This window comes from Mandrillus leucophaeus, unplaced genomic scaffold (genome assembly GCF_000951045.1).
Source record: "Mandrillus leucophaeus isolate KB7577 unplaced genomic scaffold, Mleu.le_1.0 Scaffold225, whole genome shotgun sequence".
Taxonomy (NCBI): Eukaryota; Metazoa; Chordata; class Mammalia; order Primates; family Cercopithecidae; genus Mandrillus; species Mandrillus leucophaeus.
In genome coordinates this window covers 2,718,656-2,746,035 of record NW_012102310.1, presented here as the reverse complement: position 1 = coordinate 2,746,035, position 27,380 = coordinate 2,718,656, and the positions used below count along the sequence as shown (strand labels likewise).

At 35.1% G+C, this 27,380-nt stretch overlaps 1 protein-coding gene across 2 annotated transcripts in view; it reads right to left on the bottom strand.

The window, feature by feature from the left end:
• The window catches only part of NAV3 (neuron navigator 3), a 394,671-nt gene extending 368,087 nt beyond the window's left edge, over window positions 1-26,584 (bottom strand). For both annotated transcript variants that reach the window (XM_011981392.1, XM_011981393.1), the window contains exon 1: window positions 25,840-26,584. In XM_011981392.1, coding sequence (XP_011836782.1) covers window positions 25,840-26,082 — 243 coding nt within the window. In that variant the 5' untranslated portion in view covers window positions 26,083-26,584. The remainder of the gene's footprint in view (window positions 1-25,839) is intronic.
• Window positions 26,585-27,380: the final 796 nt, after the last annotated feature.

Here is a 27,380-nt window from a genome sequence, read left to right as displayed (position 1 = left end):
TACAACATGACACTCTACTTGCAATGTTGAAACATTGCTTAAATAATGTGCTCTTAGGAGAGATGTATAAGTTGTTTTTATTAGTTCAACCATTCCAGATTTCTTAGCATTTGACCAGAATATAAGTGGCATTAATTTAACTCATTAAATAGTGTCTTCATGACAGACGCCATGTGATAATAGAGAAGAATAGACAAAAACTCACAAAGCTTCTGGTCAAGTTTGGCTAAGCAAGAGAGGGTCATGTAGATGGGTGCATATAATCATCTGTTCAAACAGAAAAAAAAAAGAAGACATACAGTTCCTCTTTTTAATGTGGGAAAGATTTTAATCAATTACAACCATGTAAATACCACAGAGTTATATGATTTTGCAACCACTTGCTAATTTTATCTCTACTACATGGGAGACAATCATGGTTATGGCTTCAAGCCGAACTCTCAGCTAAAGCAAATGTATGCTTGGGACAAATGTCTCTGTGATAAATGAATTAATGGAATTTTCCAATGTTATGCTTTTAAGTGACTCTTCTGCATGGTTTCACAGACAGACATACACCAAATGAATACTGTAGAGTAAAGCCAAGTAATTCAGACTAAACTGATAAAGTGTGCCCTCTCTATAAAGGATAGTTTTGATCCTCAAGTCCTTTATTTCCCTTTTAGGACAATTAAAAGAGCTTCATTAAGAATTACTGGAATGCTAAGTTCATTGGCACTGAAAATAATATGAGAAACTGCCAGCAACCCGACCCATTTGGTTTTAAAATCATGTAGAGCTCTATTTAAAATTTTAAACCTAACTTTCGGCATTCACATCTGCATCTATACCCAGAAAACATTAAACAAAAAAGAAATATTATCTAGCAATCTTGCTTAGCAAAAATAAAAAATAAATATAAGCATTAATTGTTTGGATACTTATGACTATCTGCTTTGGTGTAGCACTACTTTAGAGATGGCTATTTCTAAATCAAATATGAAAAGGGTGTAACAGTTATTATTTGAACCTGTGCACCATTTTAATAGAGGTTTGCTAATTTTTAGTAATACATGATAAAAAGCCTAAACAATATAAAACAAAACAAAGTGGACATATATGTGTTGTATATTTTTATATATTTCACTTTTATATACATAATGTATATATGTGCATCTAGCACATAAAATTATAAATAAAATATAAACATAAAATGTATATATATGTATATATTATATATAAAAGTAAAGGAAGTCCATCTCTACCCTTGATCCTTAAGTTTCTTAGTTGTCCTTTCTTTCCTGGAGACAATCACTGTTACCACTTTCTTATGTATCCTACCAAAGATGATTTATGTTTAAATAAGTGCATATGTGCACACATACATACACATATATATTTTATGTGTTTGGCTACAAAAGTAGAAGCGCGCTACTTACAATGTTCTGCCCTTTGCTTTTTCCACTTAATAAATCTTGAGGCTAATTTATTATCAGTTCATATATAGCTGCCACATTCTTTTTAATATACAGGGAAATATTTTAATTGTGCTTTACTTACTACCAGAAGCTGATGCAACTTGTGATGGAACTAAGTACGAAAGATAATCAAAATTGTGATGGTATGATAAGGAGAAAATAAAAAAAAATAAGAATTATGAGGCATGTCAAGGCTAAATTATCGTTTTAAATAATTTCTTGAAAATTAGAAAGATATAGCAAAAAGATTATCAATTTAGTCTTTTGTCACCCAAAAAAACTGTTGTTCTAAGAAAGCCACATTTGATTTCCTTAAGCCTGAAAAATTACTGTCATAAAACCTTTGCCCTGGAGACCAAAAGCCGTATCTCAAAGAACTATATATTTCTCTTAGACAAAACTGAATGATTTTAAAGTAGGAGTCATGTGTTAGATTGTTTCTGAAACATGCTTGCAATAGTAGTTTCCAGGGCCTTACAATATAGTATTTAAGGTGGCAATTTAGGAATTAACTGAATCCCAAAGAAAGTTTATGAATATGATAAAATATGCTAAGATTTGCATGAATTAAAGGAAATTACAACTGCACTGAAATTTTATTCTCCCCTCTCTAAAAGACTGAAAAGAGATCTCAATTACTTGTGAAACTGACTTCTCATTCTTTGGTGGGCTGACTGAAATTATTTTATTGTGAATGACATACTCTTGTTCATTTAAAAATAAGAGTGAGGATCTACACTTTTTATAACTGCAGTGAAAGTAAATTAGAAGAAATAACCTGCCAACCCGCAATGCCAGTCAATCAACACAAAAGGTTTATGAACTGAAGTCAGAATAAAGAACCTTGCATCTCCCTCAGTAGGATATCATAGCAGAATTATTTAAGGCAACTTCTCTGCTAAGCACTGCACAGCCAGGTGAATACTTAATGAGACTTTGTTAGATTTTGTTTGGCTTGGGCTTTTGGTAGAACAGTTATTGTTACATGGATAAGCATGCTTATGTAGCAAGATTTTCTTTTTAAATCTCTTCCTGGGGTTTAACATGAGCAAACTTGATTTGTGAACCTTTGCCTTCCCTGAAGAAAAGTGGTCAGACTAAAATGAAAGTGGAGAGGCTCCCCTAGTCCTGGAAGTCGAATTCCCACAGTGTGAAAAACCACAATGAGATAGTGTAATAAAATATGGCTATGAGTTCCCAATCTATCTCCAACCAAACTGTTTTCTCACCAATTCTTCTGGTAAATCTCTCTTAAACTACTGTATGTAAATAGCTGGTCTTAGATATTAACTTTAAGTTACTGGTCATATGCATTCTGCCTCCTGAGAACCTGAGGCATTGTTGAACTTCTGGAAATCTTAATTAACTACACAGTCCTCACCAAACATTTCCTGGAACATTTGTATTTTGAGTCAAATTCCTTATCCACATGGAACCCAATTCCCCTTAAACCCCCTGTTTCCCATTTTCATGTTCTTTTCATGTTTTCCACCTCCCATGAATAGTGAATTTTTCAAGGCGTACTCCAGAGCTTTAAACATTGTACTTTACACTGTGGATGATGGATAACTTTTTGAAATATTATAAGCGATTGTGTTTTATTTCAGAAGCCACTGCCAAAAGTAAAAATCACAGGCCAGATTCCTAACTCCCTTGGAACTCTCCTATAGAAGTGACCCCTTAAAATTCCTAAGCTCATGAAATAAATATGGATTGTATTTTGTCTCAAATGCAAAAAGTATATTTTTTTCTTGGCAAATTGCATGGATAGCATTTGGCACTCGAAACGAATTTCCTTCTTATCCATGTAATGTGTGCCCTTACAAACATACCAGTAACAAATATGCAAACAAAACAATAATAAAACTCATCAACTTTGTGTCATATAAACATAACAAATTCCATGGCATTGTAAATATAAACATGTATGGAGGGGTTCAGTTTTCACCCATTTCCATCTATATAATGTATATTTTTATTATCCCTAGTTTTCAGACATTATTTTAGATATGGATATTTAATTAGTTTTTTACAAGAATACTAAAATATCATTAATTCTTTTGAGGAAAAGATTACCCAACGCAGACTTTTTCTAAAATCTTTTTTTCACATTAAAGAAACGTCATATGTATAATTACAGATAATCGTTTAAAATTTAGATGAAAGGAACTGTTAGGAACCAAAATGATAATATTTTAATATTTATCAATATAAATATTGCTGAATGCTTGAAAGAAACAGAATTCATTACATTTTTATTTTAGTTAGGAAAAGCCCTACTTTTCCTAAGTTAATGAGATTTTTTAATAATTTAAAAGATTCAACTTCTTATTCCATGCAACCATCAACACTAAACACCAAAGAAAAATTACAATTATTATATAATTTCAAAAAAATGAAAACTAAAATCTTGGAATATATGATAGCTATCATTTATTAAAGATGTACACTATTCCAGGCACTGAAAAGCCATGTCTAACTCTTACAAAAACTCTAGGAATTTCATATTATGATCTTCATTTTAGAGACAAAGAAGCTGGAGCTCAGAGAGATTAAGTAACATATTCAAGTGTACTTCCTCATTAAAAGAGAGGGCTAGAATTTGCATGTAAAACAGTTGGATTCCAACTCTCATGCTTGAATTCTCCTCCAAATTTATCACAAATATGTGGGTTTGAATTTCCCTTGACTGGCGTCTCATTTTTCAGATCAGCCAAATAAATGCTTTTGATGTTAAGAGTAACAGATTTATTCAATGCAAAGCCATAGAATAGTTTTAGATATTTGATACTGCTAAATGAAGTCTAAAAAATTAGCATTTTATCATTCCTAGCCTTCCATCCAAAGTAAGGCTAAAAATTTAGATACACTTGATATCTGGAAAGGTTATTTTCAGAGAGTATAACTGCTTATTTTGAATTGAAACCATTCAAATTTTAAAGTGCATAATTCTAAATGTCTGGGTAAAATGTTTTTAAAAAGCCATTTCACAATACTCAAACATTGCTTAGAAATGTGGATAATTAACTGTGTTTTTCCTCTTCTCAAGTTAGCATTTTAATGTTATGCATTCACAACCATTGTAAAATAATTTAATATTAAGAATGCTATTTTATTATTTTATGTTTTAATTACATCATTTCAAAACTCTGTGGCATTGTATCCATTGGAAAATTTTCTAAAATATAATATTTTAAAATTATTTTTGGAGGCAAGACTTTAAATTCAAAGATTGAGTTAAACCAAATATAGTCTTATTCAAATAAATACATATTTCTCATGTATGTTTTTACACATTAGAACATAGGAAACAAATATTGGGTGGACTTCCTGTATAAGAAAACACCCCTTGGGGCCCAACAGCCAATGTGCACAATTTGTGAGCAAGTTACCAGTATTTCCTCCTAATTTTCACCTTGTCATTATCATTTCATAAAGCATTATTTATTCTAAGACTTAGATAGCTACATGTCACAAGAATAAATAATAATAATATTCTACTTCCTAGACAGCCAAGAACTGCAAGTCCTACTTCTCCTGAAAGAGAACAAACAGCAGGGAATGAAAGCTCTCATATATATCCACTGGTAAAAAGAATTACCAGTTATACCGTGCTCATTTTCACTCCATAACATATGTACAATAAAGTAGGTTTCTTAAAAATTATATTGAAGTGAAGGTAATAATACTCTATAACCTATATAAATAGTAAATTCGCAGTGGTGCGATCTCAGCTCGCTACGACTTCCACCTCCTGGGTTCAAGCAATTCTCCCACCTCAGCCTCCCTCTCGAGTAGCTGGGATTACAGCCATGTGCCACTACGCTTGGTTAAGTTTTGTATTTTAAGTAGAGATGGGGTTTCACCATGTTGGCCAGACTGGTCTCAAATTCCTGACCTCAGGTGATCCACCTGCCTTAGCCTCCCAAAGTGTTGGGATTACAGGTATGAGCCACCGCAACCAGTCAGTATAACAGAATTTTCAGTTTAAATTGTTATTTTGAAAACCAGTTATCCATTACTATACATGAACTTTATAATGAGCAGGCCACATCTATCCCTACTCTCAAAAACTGCTTTTTATTTCGTAAGGGTCATCATTTTATTTATACTTTTGCTCTGATTTCCTAAATGAAGCTGTTGTTCCATTTCAGCTATTATAGTAACAGGTCTTACTCCGCCTAGCTTAGTCAATGGGAATTACAAAACAGGCAGTAGCTAGGTCGTCTTTCTCGTGTTTCTTAGCTCTAGTTATACTTTAGTTTCCTTATCTAAAAAGTGAAGATAATGGTAGTACACATGAAGACTAAATGAGAATGCATTTAAAGCACCTCTAACAGTGTCTGGCAAGTACTATCTAATATTAATAAATGAGAGCCAGTATTGTTAGTGATCTTTCATGAAGTTATAGTAATATAGACATTGAAGCTGGTATTAGAGAATGCTTTAAACATTCTAGGAAAAAAATACAATTAGTTGTGAATTTTACCATATCATAATATATAAATTTGTTATTCTTAAGTAGGAGGGAGTATCCATTTTACAGATAATAGCATAGCATTTTTTTGTTCCTGTTTCTTAGTTGATCTAAAGTTTCCCTAATCATTAAATCATTAAAATAATGACAATCATTATTACAAGAAGACAGAATTCAGTCTATAAGATATAATTGATTGCTTAATATTATTGAAAATATTTTTAAGTTCATTGTGACAACATAGTCTCAAAAGTTAGGTTTCATTGAGCACAAAAGTGTTTTCCAAATTCAAAAACTTTTCTTTATCTATCAAATACAAAATCTTGCTTACCACAGCATATTTGTGACACTATTAACTGCAATGCATAGGGTGCAAGATATATTTCAGAGAACCTGTGACAGTGAGGTAAATAAAGGTTCAAATAGCAGGAAGGAAACAAGGGGATTCAGAAGGGATATATCTAAAGATAAGATACAATTTGAATCCCTGAGAAAGAATCTGGTGCCTCCACACCCTTGGGACTAGGCGCAAGATTAACAGTTACATAAAAAATATTTGAGGTAGGTCAAAGAGCAGGGTGAAAGCTGAAAGAATTTGTGCCCCACTTCCCATTTGATAGCTGGGGGGATCCAAATGCAGGGGTGCTCCTTGTCAATATGAAATAGCCACAGTAGAGGAAAATGATAAGACACAGTTAGGTAGATATGGCTTGAGACAGCATATCTGATGTGTATGAATCCAGAAGTTCCTATGTGCCCCAGTGATGGTATGCAGGAATGCTCTGAGGACTAGTATGCCAAGAGAGCTGGCATCAGGACAGAGGCAGAATATGAGCAATAGTTGCCAACAGAGGGTGTCCACATAGTACTCAAGGCCCAAGTCTCACAGCACATGTCCAGCGACCAGGCTGGATGGGGCCAACTTGGCAGAGACCAGCAAGGACCCAAAGGGTAGCAAGAAAACAAGAAAACCAGAGACTTTTTCTCCCTCCATCTGACATAACCCTGAAGACACAAAAACTTCCCTACATACACGGTATCCATCCATCTGAATAAGCCATTTTAAAAATGAGAAAGAAAGAGAGAAACTTCATAGAAAAGGAAAAAATGGTGCTGAAAAGAAATTTGACCTTGAAATTTACTAATCTTTTACTCTAAGGGTTTCTCGAACCTAAAGAAAATAGCTTAATTTAGGATTCCCCAATCATCACCAACCTCCTTTGCAACCACCACCAGCAGGAAAGATTTGAAAGCAAGAAGAGATATATTACAGAAAATACTGAGTTACATTTTCTATTACATTTGAGAAGTATCCTGTCTGAAATTCCTGTAAGTAAAACATATAAATTACAATGCACTTGGCTGATTTACTATACTATAACGGACTTATGATTACTTAGAGGAAGATCCATATCATACATCACCCTTGACAAGGAAAACTCTATTAACATCCATAAACCTACCCTGGCAATAGAGTATGTATATTGTTATTGAAAAGAGGAATTTCACCAGTTATGTTCTGACAAGGAAATCAAAGAATGCCAAAAACACTTGTAAGTGTTGGAGGATGACTCAAACATGTTCCACCTCCTTACTGATTCTCTAGCACAAGGCTATGGCTGGCTTTCCATAAGATTATGAGTCTTGAATTTTATGTTAAAGTCATATTTATTTTTCTAAGCAGGTTTGTTAGAGTAACCTAAGTAATAGTTATCAACAAATGGGACACTTAGGACATGGGCATAGAATTTTATATCCAATTTTTAAAATGCCATGGCTTTGAGATAACCCACTTCAATTTGCTGAGTCTTAATTTTAATCATGTACAAAAAAGAGACACTTGTGTTAGAAGATCCTCCCCTCTTTCTTCCATGTTCAGAATTAGAAGATTTGATGAGTTAGGTTTGGAGACACATGTGGCCACCACTGGATTGGGGTAGCATCGCTCAAGGTAGGCTTAGTATACTCTACTAAGGCCAAAATTATTAAGGTTTGGACTTTGGATCACTGATATATAGGTTGAGTATTTCTTATCTAAAATTCTTGAGACCAGAAGTGCTTCTAATTTTGAATTTTCTTTTCAGATTTTAGATTCTTTGCATATACATAATGAGGTATCTTGGGGATGGAAACTAAGTCTAAATAAGGAGCTTATGTTTCATATACACTCTGTACATTTAGCCTTAAGGTAATTTCTACAATAAATAATTTTGTGCATGAAACAAAGTTTTGACTGTGTTTTGACTACAACTCATCACCTGAAATCAGGTATGGAATTTTCCATGTGTGGTGTCATGTTGACACCCAAAAAGTTTCAGATTTTGGAGAATTTCAGTTCGAATTTTTGGATTATAAATACTTGACCAGTATAAAAATAGCATAGTTGGCATTTCTATCCAATAAATCATGAATAGGCTCTAGGATGGCTCTTTCTGCAATGTAGACATGAGGTAAATCGTGAGTCAAAGTAATATAATCATAAAAATAATTATATTTTATTCAACACATATGTTTAAATCACTGTTACATGCAAGACATTTTGTTTGGGAAGCTCAAGAGATATAAACATGAATCAAATTGACTTCTCATTAAAGAAAGTTTAAAGAAATTTAATTAAAGAGTTTAAATAAATTCAACTTTAATTACATTGGGGGAACCTTGAATGATTGCCAAGATTATGGCTATGCTCAGGAAGATTAGTTTGCCAACAATGTCGATGAAGGATTAGCCACCAAAATAAAATAAATCATCACTAATATGCAATAGTTCCCAAAAGACTCAAAAGCTATGATCTATAAATTTTGACTGCCTGGTAAACACAGCAATATCTCTTTTCAAGTATATATGAAATTGCATAGAATCATATTGAAAATATTGATTTTTCTGATCCTCATTAAGGAGATTTCTCTGCTTTCACCTGGGTTTCTTCCTCCAAAAATAAAGAGCAATCATGAAATTTAAATCGTTTAGTGTTCCAGATCCTACGGCAAACGTAGCATATATCTTGTTCGACAGATAATAAGCAGTTACCTCTTTATCCTGTATGCCACTACCAGGATGGATAAACTGTTCCAAAGTTCAGTAAACTATGTGCTGTATTAAAAATGATATGAACACATTATTCAATATTTGTAGTGGAGGACAAAGTTCCTGTGTGTCTCCAACTTGACTATATCCAGCAGAGAAAAGATTTTGATTTATTTGGAGTAAAACACTTGGAATACAATAGAAGGGAGCGAGAACTTCTCATGGATTTTTCCCATTAAGCATTTTTGGGCAAGCCTTAGAAGTTACTCTGCAGGATGGATCTTATATTCATTCAGCGGCCTAACTTTACAGCTAGTAGCAAAATTCATTGCCTTAACCCAGAGCAGTCTTGTTATTTTAACATGGCTGTTTCTATTTATAAAGTTACACAATCCAGTTGGTTCATTCTTCCTCCCTGTCTGAGACACAGTTTACAAAAAGAAACCACAGTCATTACAAAAATACACTGCCAGGAAATCTAAGTGTTGTTTTCTAGTGGAAACTGAAAGACCCACACCTTGACTTAGGTCTTACTCATCCTAAATCACATCTTTGCAGCACTTTCTCCTAGCTAAAGAATGTGCTCTGAAGTTTTACTATGTTCATTAGAAGGTCATCTTTTACATTCTGACTATTCTTGTTGTGGTTTTATAGGTGTTCTGTAAATAAGTCTGCTGTACAATAGGAAGCACCCTCTGCCAAGTCTTTTGGAGAGAGTAGCAACACATCCACAAGAGAATCCAGGTGGCAAGACATTTGAACAAAAGGTTTACACAACAGCATTCAAAAGAAGAAAGTAACAGACAAGACAGACATGGGAACTCATTCTAACTCTCCTTTCAGCTTCATGGCAGCTGCACTAGCTGGATGTTCATACAGGTCAACATTGTGATAGAGTGCTATATATGAGAACTTTCCTCTGAAAGCGAAAACAAGCTACAGATGCAGAGAACAAACACAAGGCTAAGACATCAGGGATTTTCTTGCAAGTCCTTGAAATATGAAATTTAATTAAAATTTAACTACCATTTGATTAAGGCTACAGAAGAGAAATAAAAATAGTGGTGTTTGTAATACCTACACTCTGTGTAGCATCTTTGCGCATGCAGAATGAATGAGAAAATATTATACAGAATTAATTGTAGATAAAGTCAGCATCTGGGGCACTCTCCATTTATTCTTCCTAGAAGGACTTCTTGCCTGTTGGATCCTCTGCACTGTTGCTTTCAGCTGGATTTCAACTTCCCATCCTTTTCATTTTCTCAGCTTGATTCACATAGATCATACATAAGAGCTAAAGAAAATGTGTTTAGTGCCTGAGGGAATTCATTTTCGGCCTGGGATAACTAGACAAACTGTGATGCAATTCCTCCCCTGAATTTAAAATGTTTTGTTATCTTGAAGGCAATTTTCTTCATCCAATAAAAACAGAGAAGGAAAATTGGTGACCTTAAAAAACATATTTTTGAAATCGAAGATTCTCACACACAGAAATGCCTCTGATAATTTTGGGTGTAGACAGATGCTCTCTTCCTCTTTGTACTCCCCAAACATTCTGTCAATGGCCTATTGTTAAAGTGTGGACTTTCTCCTAGACCACATCCTGTCTGTCTTACAGCGGAGAAGCATACTGTTGAAGTGAAATGAAAGTTTTGATCTCTGTGTGTAGTCTCTGAAGGTATAGAAAAAACAAATTCACTGCAGTACCTCAAGATATCATTATATTCAACTCAGGGCCCATAAGATTTAGGTTGGAAATTGCCTGATGATGAACTCATGAAACTAAGACATGTTTGTTTTATTGAAAAATCAAAGCCTTTTTCATAAAAGGAAAGTGTATTATTTTCATTGCCAACACTGGTTAAAAATGGTAAGGAAAAGAAATGAAGAGCAAATGTTTATATTTGAACCTCATTGAAAAAATCGTTCTCCTTTGAATAACTAAAACCTCCAAAAAGCTACTTCTAATTTGAAAAATTTCTGTTAAAGAAAGGACATTTCCCATTAAATCTGAAATAGATAATTGTCAGCATCTAACAATGAATCCTTAATTAAACAAGGCAATAATATATTTAAAAATCGATAAACATAAAATCTCCAACTACTATAAAATTAGAACTATTTTATAATTAGAACTATAGAATAATTAGACTATTATAGAAAACTAGAATGAAATTAAGGAGAAAATCAAGGAAATCTGACTCATAACTCGAGTAACCAACCATCCCAGTTTGCCTGGGACTGAAGAATCTCCAAAACAAGAGTTTGAGCACTAAAATCAGGACAGTATGAAGATAACCAGTACAGTTGGTCAGCCTATGTGATAACTCATTTCTTCCTCCAACGTTTTCTTATTTATCCGTCAAGAGATTTTTCTATTGGAATTAACTTCCTGTATATATCGTCCTCACTATTTCTAAATATGCATTCATTATGCAAGCACAAAATGAATTAACTTTTAGGGAATAAACTCCTGACAGTGGATTATCAGAGAGTCCATACCTAAAGCAGTAAACACAAAATCTGAATCTCTATTAATAGATTTTAATGGAGGAGGATCTGACATTACAGAAACTCTATCATTTAGTATCGGATGTGTTTTTGGTGCTTATCACCTCTTGAGTGAATTAATTTCTCAGCTACATAAGCCTATCCCTTTCCTCTCCAGTCTTCATTCAACCAGAATTGGAGATCTGGCTCAGAAACCAGCAATCTTTATGTGCTTTTTGGAGTGCACTGCATTTTAAAGCTCGTATTTTGGTACACTTAATGTTTAAAGAATTAAACTAATTGGCCAGGGGCAGTGGCTCATGCCTATAATCCCAGCTACTTGGGAGCCTGAGGCAGGAGAATCACTTGAACCCAGGAGGTGGAGCTTGCAGTGAGCTGAGATCGCGCCATTGCATTCCAGCCTGGGCAACAAGAGTGAAACTCCATCTCAAAAAAAAAAAAAAAAAAATTAGCCTAATCAAACTTAATGAAAACATGAAAAAATAGAAAATCTCTAAAAGATATCACTAATATCCAAAACTTCAATGGACGAGAAAATTTCTATCTATTCCACAGTGTTTTTTTAATTGACTTAAACATAGGAAGAAAAAACATTCAACAATGGTGAAGTAAAGCGTGATGATTTGTAGATACGTTTCTTTCAGCAATAAAAGAAATAAAGTACTTCAGTTCTTTTAAGTGTTGCAGCAAAAATCTGAAATAAAGTCATTCAATATTAGGATGTTATAGGCTCTTAGTCAAAGTCCAAGAGCACGTGGTCCTCTCTTCTAAAGACAGTGCCAGACTGCACTGAGCCCCAATCCAACCACAGACACATTTGCGGGATAGATTCCGCAAATTACTACTAAGAGTATTGTTCTTCAAAACAAGACTGCCTGAATTTGGGAAGTGTATTTGTATTCCACAAGATTAATTTTATTAAAATAGATGGAGCCAGGAGCTATTGAATATCATAGATATATATACACACATACACTTATTTATACAAAACATGTGTAAATTTTTCTCCTTAGTTCTATGCTTATTGATATTCTAAAAAAGGAATAGCCCGTGCTAAAAATTATGTATTTGTAGGTATCATCTGCTTCCAAAAAAGATAGGTAATTTCTTAACGTTATTATGATGCTCTAACAGTATGCTTTTATATCTGACTACAATTAGGTGAGGTTGCTATTCTTGTCCTAATCCCAAAGTCAAGAAAATTGAGTAAAAACATGCAAGATTACACAGTTGGAGTAAAGGACTCCAATTCAGGCCACCTGACTAGAAGGTCAATGATTTCATATTAACTACTGCTGTTGTAATGCTGTATGCAACATATACTCTACATATTTAGATTACAGGATGACTAAGCATGTGCATGTATCATATGTAGGTATATGTATATGACTATATTCTTTCAGCCCAATGAAAAAATATTTAATAGAACCATTAAAATACAAATTTAAATTAAGTCTATATAGAATGGAGGGATGAGGGGAGAAAACAATAGCTAAAATCTGGAATAAAAATGTTAGTGAGAAAATTTTTATTTAAACTACATCGTATCATTCCTATAAATGCACCTCAAAAACTTTATTGCACACCTAGAAGCAAGTAAAGTTGTGAATCTCTTGACCAAATATTAGCTGATGCTTTGGGCATTGCTGTGATCTGAATGTGACCTTCAAATCCATATGTTGAAACTTAATCACCAATGTGATAGCTTTAGAGGTTGGGCCTTTAAGTGATGATTAAGTCATGAGGATGGAGCCGTCATAGGTGGGAATATGGCCCCTATAAAAGGGCTTGAAAGAGTGGTTTCACCCTCTCTTGGCCTTCTGCTGTGTGAAGACATGGCATTCCTCCCCTGTGGACGATGTAGAAACAATGTGCCATTTTGGAAGCAGAGTGAGCCCTTACCAGACACCAAACGTGCCATCACCTTGATCTTAGACATCTCAGCTTCCAGAACTGTAAGAAATAAATTTCTGTTGTTTATAAATTACCCAGTCTGTAGTATTTTGTCATAGCAGCACAAATGCACTGATTAAAGCAACATCATCCACTTAATCTTAATTTAATTATCAGCAGCTCAGCAGCTCAGATCCAAATGTGTAGGCAACCCCTCGCCACTGTACAGAACTGCACAGCAAAAATTGTATGTATTGGCCTTTCCTCTAGCTTTATCCTTTTCTAGTGTTCTTTTCTTCTTATAATCCCATTTTATTTGCATATGTTTTGAAATTTTATATATTTTGTATGTTTTTAATTCTACTAAATCTTTTTTTTCCCAAAGAAGACAGGGTCTAAATTTGCTGTAAACTGGGGCAATGCCCCCCGCCCTTTATGAGACGTTTGGCATTGGCCTTGTCTGGGTATATTTTTGATCATCACAATTAGAGAGGGCAACCTGTTCTAAATTAAACAATTACATCCAAATCTATAATAAAAGCTATTATTGTTTAAAATCTGCATTATAATCATTTCTGTGGCTTCTAGGTAATATTAAATAGGAATTAAATATTGAAAAAATGAATACTAAAAAGAACCTAAAAAGATTCCTAAAATGAATATAGATTCCTGAAAAGAAAAATAGGAATTTAATATTGAAAAAATGAATATAGATTCCTGGCTTCTTTTTAGGAATCTATATTCAATCTGTTTTACTAAGTATATTTTCCATAATGCCTATAAGATACACACACACACACACACACACACACACACACACACACACACAATGATTAACAAAGACGAGGAAAGTTACCTAAGGTCCACAGTGCAGACCTGAAGTGGTAACTGAAAGGGTTTACATTGACTGAAATGGCAGTCTTTTTTTTGTAATACAATAGGTCTAGCTGGAATCAGAAGACAATAGCTGAGAGAACATATTGTTGGAGATAATAGTAAACCTTGTATTCAATGGAGGAACGCAACACACAAGTGTGGATATCAAAAAGCCAGCCAAAGAAAGGAAGAAACAGCTACAAAAAGCAGATGCTTTGAAGAGAAAAGAAATGTGAAACAGAATCCAAAGAATATATGGGTCAAAATAATAACATAAAAAGTTCTGGCAAAAATATCACCCTGTAGAAATTCAATAAATTGTCTGAAAAAAAGGCATAGCAAGTTTATATGAAAGATGTGAGCATTCAGGGACAATAAAGAGAAATATATAATCTGCACATTTTTAAGTCTAAAAAGTGAGAAATTTAACTTGATACAAGCTGAAGCTAAACAGTGAACACTCTTCAAGAGAAGGAGAAACCTGGATACAGATAGTCTTATACCACAACTAAATCTACAGACAAATTACCTCAGAAATTCAGCTTGCATTTAAAAAGAGGTTGTTCTGTGTAATATTCTTTATATGTGCTTATCTCAGTCTGAAAGGATTGTAATATGAGTTTCTTCTTTTGATGCTGGGTTTTCCAATGATCCATTCACACACTCCCACTCAGTGCCCCTTGGAACCAATTTGCAATGAACTGACAGAGGTTTCACAATACGTCCAAGCCAAGAGAGAGGACACTTCCTTACACAACTATGCAGTCACCTGTTTGGCATCGTCTAGAATCCTGCAAATGCCTCCTTCTTGTTGGACACTTGACTTCACACGATTTGTTAAACTTCTCTTCTAGAATTCAGATCATACACGGCATTGGCCTTTCTGGTTCCCAGCGCTGATGGAGAGATTCCAGGTCCAGCAAGAAAATAATGCTAACAACAGGGTACTGAAGCAAGTAGAAGCAAGGGTGCAGGACCAAGAGAGAGACCTGCTTTCAGGATGTGATACTGGATGAGCAGGTTGGAACAGAAGAAATTAAAATTAGCTAGAAAGATCCTAAGGTGGGAAACAGACCACAGTGAGCTTTTCATATGGTATTTGTATATATGTGAACCTGGTCTACTTTTAAAAGCTGGGTTAATGGCAAGATCTTTATTTAGTGACTTGAATGTCATTATGGTTCTTCTCTTATTCAGTGTTTTGCTTTTAAAGATACATCCTTTTAATTCTGGACAACTTACTGACAATCTGAGCACCTTATCCTATTTTTTTATATGGTGAATTTTTGCTTAATCTTGAACATCTGACTAAATAGCCAGTTTCTAGCTAACTATATGCTGTCTAATAGTTTACCAAACTATTTCCCTTAATTTCTGGGTACACAGATACATGATATTTCCTAGTCTCTCTTGAAATTGGGTATTATCATCTGATAGAGTTCTGACCAATGAAATAGAGCGGAAGTGATATGTGGAATTCCCAGCCTCTTATGCAATCTCGATTATCTCTCTTTCACTGATGGCTGACTAGAGGTGAGAGGATGGTACTATATGCTGCAGGGAACCTGTTTCTTTGTTACCATATATATGTGTCAGCAACCATTTTCTATAAATGGCCAGTTAGTATATATTTTAATCTTTGCAAGCCACGTAGTCTCTATTGTGACTACTCATCTCTGCCATTATAGGATAAAAGCAGCCACAGGAAACGCATAAACCAGCGTTAGGGCTGTGTTCCAACAAGATTTGACTTTGGGAAAATGGGCACCAGGCCAGATTTGGCCTATGGACCATAGTTTGTTAACCCCTAACTATATGAGACCATTAAAAAAGTGGACAATAAATTTCTGTTGTGTTAAGCCACTGAGACCTAGGTTGTATCTGTTATAGAAGTTAGCATTACCTTAACGAGTGCAATGCCATTTTGATTGCATATAAAATTTGCTTGGTCACATTTCATTATGAAAAATTTTGAACCTGTCCACCCCAGGTTTTCAGTTTTACAAAAAAGTTCTTTACAATATCAAAATACAGCAGAAAGAAGAGATAGCCCCTAGTTTCTATTTATTTGTTTTTGCTTTTCGTTTATGGAGGTGGCATCATGTTGTTACACTGGGAAAATGTTACATTTTTTACATGACTCTTTCATCTGGTGACTTTTTTCCGGGCAGAATTGCAACACATTTTAACAAATAATTCTGTGATTTGCAGTGGGGACGTCCTGTCATGTAACCAATTAATGAACTCTACCACAGATATCAAATTTTTCTATCGGTCCTAGTAACTAGTAATCCAAAGTAAAACACTTCTTACAGAAAAATGAAGTAACAGTGAGATTTATAGAGAAGGAAGAGTTCGAAGTGAAATTTGTCAAAGATTAATTCAGTGCTCCTGGTAAGAATTTATTATTTTCTTTGTTTTCCTATTATGTGACTCAGTATCCATAAAGACAGTAAAGAATAACATTGATTTTGACTGCTGGTTGTCTATAGATTGTTGTGAGGAAACATCAGAGAAGGAGACTCAGAGAGTAAGGACAGGGAAGTCAAACAGACCTAGGTTGGCCTTCCAGCTCCGCCCTAGCATCTCTCTGAGATCAATCAGTTGCTACAGCTGTTTGATTGGAACTATGGCTTGGGTATAGGCTTCCAACATGCGATAGGCACTCAAAAAGTGTTAGTAATAATCCTTAGTTTTAACTACTACTTGCTACCCAGTTCACACAAATTATCACTTCCAACTAAATTGTACATTTCTGAGTGAAGAAAATGTATTTATCCTCCAAGACATAGAATTTTTGGATTGCTGATGATTAATAGCTTAATCCAAACATCCATAGCCTCTTTTACTAGACTCATCCCTCTTCCATTGCTCTTGGTGCTTTAGTCAAAACCTGGCTCCATCACACTCTCCTTATCTGTATTTTGGAAATGTTCCCCACCCATTTGCTGGCTCTTTATATATTTTATTTTGTTGTCAGCTTTCAAAATATGAACTTAATCATGTCACTTTGATATTTAGCGTACTTCTTCCATTCTGTACAGAGTAATTCCAAACTCTTTACAGTGGCATTTAATGCCCATTTTCCCACTGCCTTGAATCACCCTCATCTCTCTTGGTTGCATCCTACATCCTAAGATTGGTGAATAATCTGTAGGTTTATAAACACCACACACTATTTCATAGCCTGCTAAATGCTATTCCATATAAAATGCTCTTTTTTTTTCCATATTTACTTGACTAAATCAAATTCATCTTTTTTTTTTTTTTTTTTTTTTTTAAGACAGATTCCTGGTCTATCCCCCAGGCTGGAGTATAGTGGCTTGATCTCTGCTCACTGCAACCTCCACCTCCTGGGGTCAAGTGATTCTCATGCCTCACTCAGCCTCCCAAGTAGCTGCGATGACAGGCACTTGCCACCATGCCTGGCTAATTTTTATATTTTTAGTGGAGATGGGTTTTCACCATGTTGGCCAGGTTGGTCTCAATGAACTCCTGACCTCAGGTGATCTGTCTGCCTCGACCTCTCGAAGTGTTGGGATTACAGGTGTGAGCCACCATGCCTGGCCTTCAAGACCTGGTTGAAATGTTACTTTTCCCATCTGTAGAGAATTAATCACTGCTTCCTCTATTCCACTACCAATTCTTAATTTTATCCATTTTTATATGAAAGTATCAGATACTTTTATAATATCATAATACTAGTAGGTAATATATGCTGACCACCAACTATGTATTAGTCCTTCTGCTGACATATAGTTTATGTGCAATATCTCTTTAATCTTCACAAAAATTCTGTGTGCTCGTTTACATTATTATCCACATTTTAAAGATGAAGAAATTGAGACTTAAGTATTAACTGCCTTGCCAAAGTCATTTTGCTAGTAAATATTGGAGTATTACAAAAGTGAGAGTTTTCCAGAAGTCAGAGATCAAGAAAAGTAAAGCAAATGCAAAGCTTGACACACTGACCATGAATATAAACTATGCTTTCAAGAAATGTTTCTGTGAAATAGGAAATATAGAGTGATTGATATATGGTGAAGAAAATGATTATTGTTGTTATTACTATGATTTAAGTTAGTAAAGAAAAAAGAATTATTGGAAGCTGATTCTAAAGCAGCATTTCTCAGCTGTGTTTGATTTTGCCTTTCTCCCAGACTGAAGGATGCCACTGGTACTTAACAGTTTAACTGTGAAACCTGGAGGGTACATGGTGGATAGAGGAAGGCATGCTGCCAAATATCCTACACTGCTCATAACAGACTCCATCCCTATGCCCACTACAGAGTTATCAGTTCTAAATGTCACTGGTGCCACGGCTGAAACATCCTGGTCCAGTGATGCACTGGGGCTGAAGACATTGACAATATGAGAAATGGGCTAACTGATGGAACAAAATCAGGAAGAAAGAGAAAGGGAGGAGACAAAAATGTTACTCTTAGAAAAGTTTTATAGGGAACTATTATCCTCATTTCATTTTTTACAAGTACAGAGATTGAAGTCCAGAGAGTTTAAATGATTTACACTTTTAGCATCTAGCAGAAGCTTAATTCAAAATTTGAGCTCCTAATATAATGTTCTTTTAATTATACCACTTAATTTTTCAAGTTCAAAATTGGATATGGATAATTGTTGGTGATTTGATAGCATAAATACCAAACATGTAGCAATTATTTTGCCTGGAAATTAATGACATATCTATTGGTTTTATGTTTCTATAAACAACATATTTAGATCCTTAGTTTTTATTAAATGAAAGAAAGATGTCTATGATAAAAGAAAAAGAAACTAAGAACAATATGTTTGGCAAATCGGCATCAAATATACACAAAATATTGAAACTTTCAAAAAAATTAAAAAGTTGTATGAAATTTTCAGTAACATTTAATCCTGTAATTAGCATCAACAATTTTAATAATTTCTAGTTCAAGGCATGAAATATAACCCTTTAAAGACACTAAAGCATGAAGTAAAATAATAGACAATAATATTGATGGCCACGTTTCTACCAATTGTTACTTAAGAGCAATAAATGTACAATAATGAAAAGCTGAGCCTTCTGCCAGTAGAGAAAATGTTAAAATTCCAGCATTATTTCAACATTCTCTGACCATTGCTACCACAAAAGCAAAAACAATTAAAATGACCATACAGTTTAACTGTGAAACCTGCAGACTTATAACTAGAAAAAGAAATAATCATGTTTCTTTAAATACAAATAACTAAATGTGCAAGCACAGCAGAAACAGGCAAGGAAAGCAGAATCATCTGGGGACCCAAGAGCTGACCTATGCAGCTGTAGGCCTGGCCAGCTCTGGAAATGCTACCATATGAGCAAGCCAACAGGAGCATTGACAGTCCTCAGCAATCAGGCAGCTTCTCCAAGAAGGAAACAGCTGGAGACCAGAGCCAGTGATCTACTCTATTGACATCTGCTGCTATATTTCTATCATGGGGTTCCTTTTATTTATTTCTGTTACTCAAACAATTCAGTAGAGACCATGTGTCAACTTAATTGTCTTCTCCTGATAATTCTAGGCACTTCACACAACCACTGATTGATTTACAATTCACCAACAATGTTACTTTAACACCTAAAACAAACCCTACTATTAATTAAGTCAATCAGTAGTCCTCCTTCCCTTTCCCTAACCCCGAGAGAAGTATTTATTGTTGCAGTGTAGTTTATTGGTTAAGAATAATATCTTCTGTAACCATATAGCCTTAGTTTGAATCTCTATTCTACCACATTCTAGCATTGAGATATTGGCAAGTAATTTAACCTCTCTAAGCTGCAGTTTCTCCATCTGTAAAATGGGAAGAATAATAATTCCTATGCCATAAGGCTATTGTGAGGACTGAATGGAATACTCTATGAAGAGTTTGGCCCAGTACCTGACATACAGCCAGTCTCTAAACATTAGTTAATATTAGACTCTCTCTGCAACGATTTCTCGTAAATATCATTACCAGTGTCATCTGGTCTCATTCTTACATAAGATCTTTCTCTATTGTCTACCTGGTGTTTTCTATAAATATTATGCTTCATTAACAGTGGTTTACTTCCCTTTTGAGGAAAAGTTATGTAAACTTTTACAGTTTAAAGTTTAAAGTTTAAACTGTAAAAGTTTACATAACTTTTCCTCAAAAGAATGTTTTTACTCTATGTATCTGAGTCCTATCTGCTCATTAAATTTCAAAAATTCAGTCTTTTCTGAATGCTCCATTCATATAGGATTTCTCTCAGTCCTAACATTCTGCAAAAAGAATTGTCCACATTAGCAACACTATTTATACAATATATTTGTATGACAATATTATCAGTTATGTTTATTTTAAATATTCATTTTAACTAATGTTTTTGTGTGTCTTCGGTTTTCAAAGCATTAGTGCCAGCCCTGTACGAACACAATAGCAAGGAAATAATTCCTACCCTGGTGGCCGTAACTGGCAGAGTGAATAGGAATTAAATAATCATACCTTCTACCATGGACATAAATGCCTCTACTCTTCCAATAAATTTCTTTGGATTGCCCCAAGTGGATGTAATCTCTCCTTCTTTATAGCATCCACAGCAATTTGTCTATACTTTTGACTTTTGAAATAATCTTAAATAGTGGGTAAGATTTGGATGATAGGGTAAACCTAGAAAAAATATTGCTGTTACATCATTAAGAGAAAGCATAAATAAAATAACATAGAAAAAAAGTCTTCCTATGAACAGATTTGAATTCAAATTTTGGATTTGGTTACTAGTTAACTGTGTGATTCTATGTATGACTCCTACTCTCTCTGTTTATTTCTCTGTAAATATAGATTATAATACTTAATTTGAAATGTCTTAAGAATAAAGTAAAAATTTTTCATAAGATACAAGACTTGTCCTCAAAAAAAATTGCTTTCTATAATAATGTAAAACAGAATCTTGAGTTTGCACAAGTAATCTGAGAGGGAAGGAATGAGTGAGCCCAAGACTGGAAAGAGTTGGAAATGAAAATAGGAGTAAAAGAAAGGTGGCAGACCAAGTTGGAAGGAGACTGGGGATTGAGAAGTAAAAGCCAGGGAGTGCTCCACAGTAAGTATGGCCAAGAAACTTTCATGAACAGGGATGTCTAATGCTTAATTGGATGCTGTTTGCTGAGCTGTGACAAAATAGAACACTCTTTCTTAACCTTAACCTCCAGAATGTTAAGTAAAGGTTCCAAGGCAAAGTGACTCTGTTCTTCATTTGGGTGTATGCCCAGGAAGAATGGAAAAACAAATCCATATGAGAGAGATTAGAAAATTTGAGATAAGAAAGAAATCAGAACAAGATATAGCTAAGGAAAACATAAGCCCTTGAAATATTGTGGAGGATTTTCCAACTGCATATGACATAGAGTCTGGAACTAGTATTATTTATTTGTTAAAGGACAGTGGGACTAAACATTCTGAAGAAATTGGGACACCCAGGAAGAAGACATCTGGGATGTAGTAGCTAGATGGAGCTGTGATAGAAATAGAGAAAGTGACAAGTGGGAGACAAGAATGCCTGAATGAAGATATTATAAGACATGAGAAGCCAATAAAGTTTTCTTCTTAAGCAGGATGGTGAATGTGTTGCATGGATGAGTGTAGAGAGACACAGGAGGAGAGGATACCAATTTGGAATCACTGAAATAATTGATAGAAAACTTTAAAAGGCCATCAAAGGATGGGCAAGTGCAGAAGAAGATAAACCCAAGCTATAATACTGAAACAAAATTCTCAATTTCTGGCAAGTTACGGGATGTGAAATGGTGATGTACTTTACCAGGTATTAGTCTAGGAATTCAGGATTAGATGACTGGAATGATGGCGTTTGCATTAATTGAAACAACAGGTGAAGGGAGTGACAACTGAACACACATTTCTGACACTGTCATATGTAAATTTGTTCTCTCAAACCAGATCATAAAACTGTTTGGTACAAGAACTGGCAGAGTACCCCACATAAATGTTTCTTAATAACGGTCATCTATTGTGGGTACTATCAATGGTATCTTTTTCTAGAAATTGAACCCATAATTTTTAGCTGAGCACATGGCTTCCTAGAACAAACACTACATTTGGAACTATAACTAGGCCAATGTGGAAGAATATTTAATAAAACAGGGTGCATCTTTTTAATTAAGTGGACTGCAATTATCTACTCAAGACTGTGAGGTGTGAGCCACAAATGGATGATGGCAACCAAAATAGAGCCTGGTTCCCTGACAACTTCCTGAAGTCTCCCTACCAGCCATACATGGACTGCTCAACTCCAGATTTCCTTTATATGAAAATGAATTAAACTTCTATCTTCTTTGTGCTATTGTTATGTTGACTTTTCTGCTTTTGCGGCCAAGTCTAATTTTAATATAACTACCTTGTTCGATTTTGCTATTTACTTCAGTTCTGGTTTTTATCTTTCAAAAGCTAAAATAAATCTACATATACTTCTTTTTAACATTTAGAAATATTCTGAACTGCTGACCAGGCGTTCTTTACATTTGTTTGAAAACATTTTTAATCTGATAAGTGGCATGGTGAAAACATCCCTATAAATACAACGTTGCTTACCACAGAGGCTTATTGGGATATCAGATGTTTGATTAATATGTTTGCTAACCAAAGAGATCAACCAAAATTATATTGAAAACAGTGCTTTTAGTGTTCAAATCCTAGGCCAAGGTCATTTAGCAAAGTGGAAGTTTCACTAAACCTCCAGAAAAGATAGCCATGGTCAGCAGGGACAATGTGTCTCTCTATTCTTTCCATTGAATCCATACAGACTTGTGGATACACAGAACATTAGAATAGAATTTTATGGCATTTCTTTTAATTATTTGCAAAAAGTTAAATATTTTTAGTCTTTTGTGGATAATTTACCTTTCCCTGCTTTTTACTCTGAATTGTTCACACTGAACTGAGAACTATAAACCCATAAAAAATATTTTATTTTAACTGATTTTTCTCGCATGGACAATGCTTTGTTAGACATAGAACTCCACAAATATCCATTCCAAACCCCTTGTTTTATAGATAAAATTGATATGGGAAGCGGGCAGGGAAGTGCTGGGTAGAGAAAGATGGGGTCCCTGGCTAGGGCTCCACCCCTGGCTCTGTGCCCATGGACCTAGTAAGGACAGGTATTTCTGTTTTCATGCCCAAATGTTGCATTATCTAAGACCACCCTGGCCCACCATGTCCGCATTCTGTGCCTATAAAAACCCCAAGATCCTAGCAGGCAGAGACACAAGTGGCTGGACATCGAGAGGAACACACCGGCGGAAGAACACACAAGCGGCTGGACGTCGAGAGGACCACACCAGCAGAAGAGCACACCGACAGGCACCTGCAGACACCGGCAGACCATTGACCACAGAACGAGGTGGACCTGAGGGGAATCTAGCCGGGGAGGTCAGAGGAGAGTCTGGCTGCTGAGCGGCCCAATTCCAGGGGAAAATCACCTTTCCACTTCATCCTCCTTCTGGTTCCCCATCCATCTGCTGAGAGGTACTTCCAACATTCAATAGAACCTTGCACTCATCCTCCAAGCCCACATATGACTCAAATTTTCCGGTACACTAAGGCCAGAACCCAGGATACAGAGAGCCCTCTGTCCTTGCAATAAGGCAGAGGGTCTAATTGAGCTGATTAACACAAGCCACCTTCAGACTGCAAAACTAAAAGGGCACACTGTAACACACGCCCACTGGAGCTTCAGGAGCTGTAAATACTCAACCCTAGATGCTGCTGTGGAGTCGAAGCTTCTCAACCTGCCCATCTGCATGGTCCCCCTAGGGGTTTGAGCAGCAGGGCATTGAAGAAGCAAGCCACTCCTGCTGTCACATGCCCTGTGAGGGAGAGAAGGAAACATTTCCCGTTTCAAAATGATCCCAAAAGATGAACAAACCTAACTGAATCTTTCTGAAAATAACTGTTTGTTCATTCATTGATTCATTAATCCCTGTATTCACTCATCCAACTACTGTTTAATTCTTATCATGCATAAAGCATTGTACAGGGGGACAGCTGGAACACAGGATAAGATACGAGACCCGCCTTCTATACGTTTTCAACTTAGTGGAGATACAAATAAGTTATCCAGATAATTAAAAGAAATTATCCAGACAATTAAAATACACAAGCATTTCTACAGACAAAGAATTTGGAAAGAGGAATGGTGGGGAAGAGATAGCTAGCAAAGACTTTATGAACAAAGTTGCATCTGGGACGAAGCTTAAAGGATATGAACAGGTGAAGGTGGGATGGGCATTGTGGAAAAAGGAGTGGCTTTCTTTTTCACTTCTAGAGTTGATTTTTATATAAAGGTTCTTTTCCTTAAATTATTTTAAACTAACATTTGGATACCAGAGTAAAACCAAAATATTTCCTAAGAAGCCAGAGATGAGGCTGTGACTTTGGAAAGCTTGACATCATAGTTAATGCTGCATTAAAAAGTGATGCTTAGTAGAATGATGGTTACCAGAGGCTGGAAAGGGTAGTGGCGAGGGGTAGGGGTAGTGTGGGTGGTTAATGGGTACAAAAATACATTTAGATAGAATGAATTAGATCTAGTATTTGATAGCACAACAGGATGATTACTATCAACAATAACTTATTCTATATTTTAAAATAACTGAAAGAATATTAATTAGAATGTTTGCAATACAAAGACATGATAAATGTTTAAGGTGACAGATACCCCATTTACCTTGATATGATTGTTACACATTGTATGCCTGTATCAGAATATCTCATGAACCACATAAATATATACACCTAATATGTACCCATAAATATATACACCTAATATGTACCTATAGAAGTAAAAATACACAAAACAAAAGTGACGCTTATCAAGGTACAAACGAATCCCCATGAAGTTCAGCAGCTTCAGGGCCATGCTAGCATTCGTGACTGGAGGAAACGGTCACAGTATGCTTTAGAAACCAAGGGCTAAGAGCAACGACTCACAAAATACCATAAATTAAATGACTGAAAAGGATATCGGTAATAAGTAAAAGAGTAGGGTTTCAGTTTACAAGGGAGAATTCAGATAAATGTGCAGTATCATGGAAAACAGCATTTCATTTTCCTTCATATTGCAATGAATTAAGCAGCCTAGGATACAAATTTTCAAACAGAAATTCTTTGAAATGCAAATGACATTTAGAGAAAAGCGATGGTGTCTATATGTATTATTACAAGTAAATGTCTTTTGGAAAGTATCTATTTTCATACATCGCAGTAAGTATGACAATAGGCTCTCTTTCTATCACATTTGTGATTGATTATGGTTACTAGTAATAGAGCAATATCTAGAACTAACTAGGCATTCATCAATAAGTAGTACTAAATGATTACAATAGATGCATATTCAGAAAATTTTGATCATGACTTTTACAACTCTAAACTAAGAATACAGTTTTTACATAAACTAAATATTCAGCTTTTCAGCTACTGTAACTGCTTACATCCTTACACTGGTATTCCTCATCTACTCCCGATTTCATAACACGTTTTATAGTGCACTTAAAAAGAAATGCGCATTTTAGCTATATAAGTCTGCAGGTAACTTCAGCAACTAACCTTGCTGTCTTCTTTCTCCTTGGCTTTTCCTTGGAGGGGTTTCTTCTCTCCAAATTCACAGGTTGATTTCAATGCAAGCTGACAAGAAAGCATGGAGCTCTCTGTTTCAGCAAGTTCCAAAGGTCTTGAAGAACAGTGCTGTGACCCAGTAGTGCCAAGATTTGGTATCGGAAGAGCAGTATGCACAGGCTTTGACCCCACAGCTGGCTGCCTCAGTTTTGAGGCAACCCCCAAAACAGGCATGGCTTCTATAAAATTATCTTCTTGCTGCCAAAGAAAATGCTTCTAACCTCAGTCTGGTAGACTCCAACTTTAGTATTTCCAGAACAAATACTTTAAACAAAACTAGCAGTCATCCTGATTTTTAAAAAACTAATAATATAATTTTCAGGAAGAGGCAAAACTTCTCTGCATCTTTAGTTAAGTATCTTTCTTTCTTGCTGGCTGGGATTCATATTCATTCTCATTTCTCTCTCTCTCTCTCTCTCTCTCTCTCTCTCTTTCTCTCTCTCTCTCTGTTCAGTGACTCAGTGTCTAAGTAATACTAAATACTCCTTTGGGGAGTAAACTTTTCTTCAAGGTAACTGCTACAAAGCTCCTTCTTAGGATTAGACAGCTCTTAGTTTTGCTTTTTTCTTCTCACTAAAGCAGTCTGAGTCTGAACTTTGAGAGTGAAAAAGAGGAAAAAAACAAAAGGAGAAGCCCTTCAGTCAAACTGTCAGAGCAGCCAAAAGACCACAACAGTGGAAGGACAGGGGTTCTTCCTGATTTCAGAAATAGCCAGCCTGCATTCTCTTTTTAAAGAAAATTGTATTTCCCTCAGCTCAGAAAAAAATAAAAAGAATGGACATGTTAATGGCCAAAACAAACAGCTGTTGGAAGAACTTTTAGCCCGGAAACAATCTCAGCAATAAACTTGTTTGTCTGATTTCCAGCTATTTTTCACTACTGACAGCCATGAGCCACGATGTTCATTCTGTTGCATCCCATGAAATCAAGCTAAAATCATGCAATAGTGCAACTAGCTAAAGCAGTGAAATCATTCATCGGACCATAGCTACCTAGGTTATGAAAATAGAGTAAACACAGGGAGCAGGGCACTAAATATATAGTAATCATTGTTCCCAAAATGAATAAGTCATGATTATAAAAACATTTAAAGCTAATACTTATGTGGAATGTATTACAAAGCAGTTATTGAGCTAAACATTTTATGCATTATCACATTTAATCATTGGAATGACTCAAAGTATAGGCATATTTATTTTCTTCACTTTAAAGAAAGAATAGCTATGACTTGAAGACACTGAAAAATTTGACTAAAATGATGAAGCTAGAAATGGGGAAAGAATGTATGATTTTAGTTTATAAACTCATCTTTTAAAACGGTTGAAAATAACACTGTTATTCAAGCTTATTAAGTCCAACTTAAAATTCCAAGCTTCTAAAAAGTATCCAAACAGATACTCAGTGAGAATGAATGATGATGCTTCTATCCATAGAACTATTTTATTATAATCATAGCATGTTCTATTTCTGGT